The sequence below is a fragment of the Cornus florida genome, unplaced genomic scaffold (assembly GCF_030987335.1).
Source record: "Cornus florida cultivar Cherokee Brave unplaced genomic scaffold, ASM3098733v1 CherokeeBrave_3.0.0_Hap2_Chr08, whole genome shotgun sequence".
Classification (NCBI taxonomy): domain Eukaryota; kingdom Viridiplantae; phylum Streptophyta; class Magnoliopsida; order Cornales; family Cornaceae; genus Cornus; species Cornus florida.
The window spans coordinates 6779867-6783888 of NW_026775578.1; the positions used below are offsets into that span (position 1 = coordinate 6779867).

The following is a 4022-nucleotide window of genomic DNA, read 5'->3' on the forward strand; positions in this document are numbered from 1 at the left end:
AAAACACACACATATATTTTAGTTATTTACATGCACCTAATTTTCCGAACCTCCCTCAGGCCGAGTCCTGAACCGACATGCATTTTTAGTTTATAAAAATTTGGTTGTAACAACATAGCAATAGTAATACATACGCTAATAAAAATATGCTAGTAACATAATGATAATATTAACCCGCACGGGTTGGTGTTGGAGTAAAGGTGTGAGATAAATGATCTAAAAGAGGAGGTCCTTCGTTTGATACTTGAAGACGCATTAAAGACATCACTATTCCTAAATTATTCGTGACTTACTCGAGGCTGATGTTTGGGTCTCGCTAGTGCCCATGTGATTTATCTTCTAAAAGTGGTTCCAAAAGACCTTGCCTTACGGAGGTTCCACAGTTAAAACAAACAAACAGACAGACATAACAATAATGTATAAATGCAAGCACCAACTAACAAAAACAAAATATTAACTTAATTTAGTGTAATAATGTACGTATATTACTAGTAAGGTTCTTAGTTAGAGTTAAGACTACAACAACATAGCTTGTTACGTAAGACCAATGGAAAAGAAGGAACGTAAACAATATTTGGTTTCTTTCTTTTTCTTCTTTTTTTGGTAAATAAAACTATAATACAACAATATTCAGTTTCTCCCTCACTCCTATATATTAATTCAACCTCTTCTCTCTCTGTATGAATTCATATATACACACTCACACACACACATATATATACATCAAGAGAGAGAGAGAATGGAAGGAATTATGTCAATGAAGAAGGGCTCTAGGAAGGATAAAGAAGCATTCCATGTACTTCACAAGGTTCCTTCTGGTGATGGTCCTTACGTCCGAGCTAAACTCGCTCAGGTGCATGTGCCCCTCATCTTTCTCTCACTCTCTCCAAAATTATCACCCTTAATTACAGTTATGAAATTCGGGACCAATTACACCTACTTGCAACATGTTTTTTCAATATGAGTACGTATCTCACTGGTAATAAAGTAGATGAGTAACAAAAAGAATATAATGATAAATTTTATGTAATCATGAAATAGACTTGAGCACGCATAAACCATTATATATCAGTATGAAATTCTCTCTGAAATAATTGTATAACATATGCATTGGGTACTTCTATGTATGTACAATTATATAATCTCTTGTTAAAGGGGACTTATTTTATATTTTTTTCCATTGTCTCATTTATCTGTCAATCTTATTATTAATTTATTTTTTCAAAATAATAATAACAAATAAATTGTTGTGATCATGAATTCAGCTAGTTCAAAAGGATCCAGAAGAAGCAATAGTATTGTTTTGGAAGGCTATAAATGCACGAGATAGAGTGGATAGTGCCCTTAAGGACATGGTAATGGTAATGAAGCAATTGGATAGAACTGAAGATGCCATTGAAGCTATCAAGTCTTTTAGAGTTCTTTGCTTCAAGTATGCCCAGGAATCACTTGATAATGTCCTCATTGACTTATACAAGGTATATATATATATATATATATATATATACACACACACACACACACACACACACAGACATGTGTATGCATAATACATGAGCCCAGATCTCCACCTGCTGTAGTGATGGTGTACATTTTTCAACGCATCACACCTGTTTTTAACACAACGATTTTTAATACATTATATTTGTCTTTCAACACCTTAAATTTAGTCGATGTAAAATTTTTAAAATAGATATAATTAATGGTGTCAAAAAAGTGTACATTGCCACAGCAGCACCAAGAAGCATGTTTACATATGTATGCACGCATTACACTAACAATATATATAATGGATAAATTTGTAGAAATGTGGCAAAGTAGATGAACAAATAGCATTGCTAAAGCAGAAGCTCAAGTTGATCTACCAAGGAAAGGTCTTCAATGGAAAATCTACAAAAAGTGCACGTTCTCATGGCAAGAAATTTCAGGCATCAGTTGGACAAGAAACTTCACGGATATTGGTATGTTATATTAACACCTTCCGTCATTGTTAATCCAAGATTTAAAATGTTCACGGATACTGGTATATTAGATTAATACCAAGGAAGGGTCTTAAATGGACCCACCACTACAAACATTCTTATTGTATGTTTCTTTGTGCATACATATTTTCTTTTCGTCTCTTTTTAATCTTTGTGGAGCCTTGACTTAGGATTTGAGAGTTTTTTTTTTTGAAAGGATGGATTTGAGAGTTAAGACTCCTAATCAATAGGGACAAAGGAAGATCATTAACATTTACTAAATTGAGAATGCCAGCTTGGAAAATAATGAATTTGAGAATCCTACACTTTGCGAATGCATTAATAATGTTACATTGTTGCAAACTAATAGTAAATCTCGAATGTATTGTATCGTCATGTAATGAGTTTCACATGTAGTATAGCTAATTTAGTGAAAAAATACTAATAATGGAGAGGATCTTAATTCATTTTAGATATATATCAACGAAAATCAGAGTCACTGTTTCTCTCATTTTCAATTAATTAAAGTAGCCAAGACCAAATATATTACAATTTTATAATTTTTGGACATATTTATCTTCGTCATCAACAGATTAAATATTCATTAGTTTTTAGACTTATAGTATAAACGGATTGATTCATTTGTGACCCTAATTATAGTATAACAATTATTATTATTATTATTCTATTACTAGTTGCTAGGATTAATGGAGCCTTGAGTCAATTGTAAAACTGTAAATATTGCAGGGATATTTGGGCTGGGCCTATATGCAAAAAACAAACTACATGGATGCAGAGGTGGTGTACAGGGAAGCCCAAATGATCCAACCCAATGCCAACAAGGCATGTAACTTGGGGCTTTGTCTGATCAAGCAAGCCCGGTACGATGAAGCCCGGTTAGTTCTTGAAGATGTATTGCTGGGTAGACTCCAAGGTTCTGATGATTTGAAATCCAGAAATCGGGCAAAGGAATTGTTACTAGAAGTTGAATCCCAGCAGCCTCCGGATGAATTGTCAAAATTTATGGGGCTTAATCTTGAAGATGATTTTGTTGATGGGCTTGAAAAGTTGATGAGTGAATGGGCCCCATTCAGATCCAAAAGGCTTCCCATTTTTGAAGAGCTCTCTCTATTTAGAGATCAGTTGGCCTGTTAGAGTTTCGTATTTTTTGTTTGTAAAAATAAATAATACACTATGTAAAATGCTCGTAGTATAAAAATATATTAGAAGCTTTTATTTTATTTTATTTTTTATTTTTTTATAGTGTGTGTTTATAATGTTTATTATATGTATGGTATAGATTGTTGCATTACTAGAAAGTTTTAAATTAGTGGTGCAACCTTCGTTGAGGTTTTAATGGTTCAAAACTTAATTTATTCACTTCTAAGCCAGAAGAACCTATATTAGTAAATAAAATGACACTTTTACTTTGCATATTTTATTTTTTCAAAATCAGTAGTTCATTTTTCAAAGTGAATATTTTACTGTGGGAGGAGTCTCTTGAGTTAACCATGTCACTTCTCTTACTTTTTCTTCCTCTAATTTGATTTATATATATTTTCTAACAGTACAATATTAAGGGCTTGTTTACTATCAGGAAGTGATTCCAACTTTCTTCAAAAGTAAAATCATAATTTTGATTTCTTAGGCTGAAATAAAAAGTAGATGTTTTCAATATCTTGTTTTATTGAAAACAAGATAATAGAAAACAATTTCAATTTGATTTTGTTTTCTAATCCATAGTATGTGTGTGTGTGTGTATAAGGGAAAGCTAACATCCTCACTAAGGAGAAGATATTCAATATGTCTAGTGCATTTTGCACGGGCTATTACAACCATCCATATCAGTGCATGTTGTGTACGCACCCGCACATGATGTGTAGTTTTTTAGACAAAAATGTATGCTATTAGAATCTTTTAAGAACATCAATACCAGGGAATTGGTGATATCAACGTATCTACACCCTAAAAATCTCTAGTTCTTTAACGAATCCTCGTCTTTCTCTCCGCCTATGCGGGGATCGTGCGTGGATCCTCAGCATCGTCTATCTCTCTATATAA

The 4022-nt window shown here is 32.8% G+C and overlaps 1 protein-coding gene across 1 annotated transcript; it reads left to right on the forward strand.

Moving 5' to 3' along the window:
- Positions 1-757: 757 nt before the first annotated feature.
- LOC132269637 (protein SULFUR DEFICIENCY-INDUCED 1-like) lies at positions 758-3496 on the forward strand. The gene is made up of 4 exons (XM_059770887.1): positions 758-853; positions 1266-1478; positions 1806-1961; positions 2709-3496. Exons 1-4 carry the CDS (start codon positions 758-760, stop codon positions 3114-3116), a joined length of 873 nt encoding a protein of 290 aa, XP_059626870.1. The 3' UTR covers positions 3117-3496.
- The last annotated feature ends 526 nt before the right edge of the window (positions 3497-4022 follow it).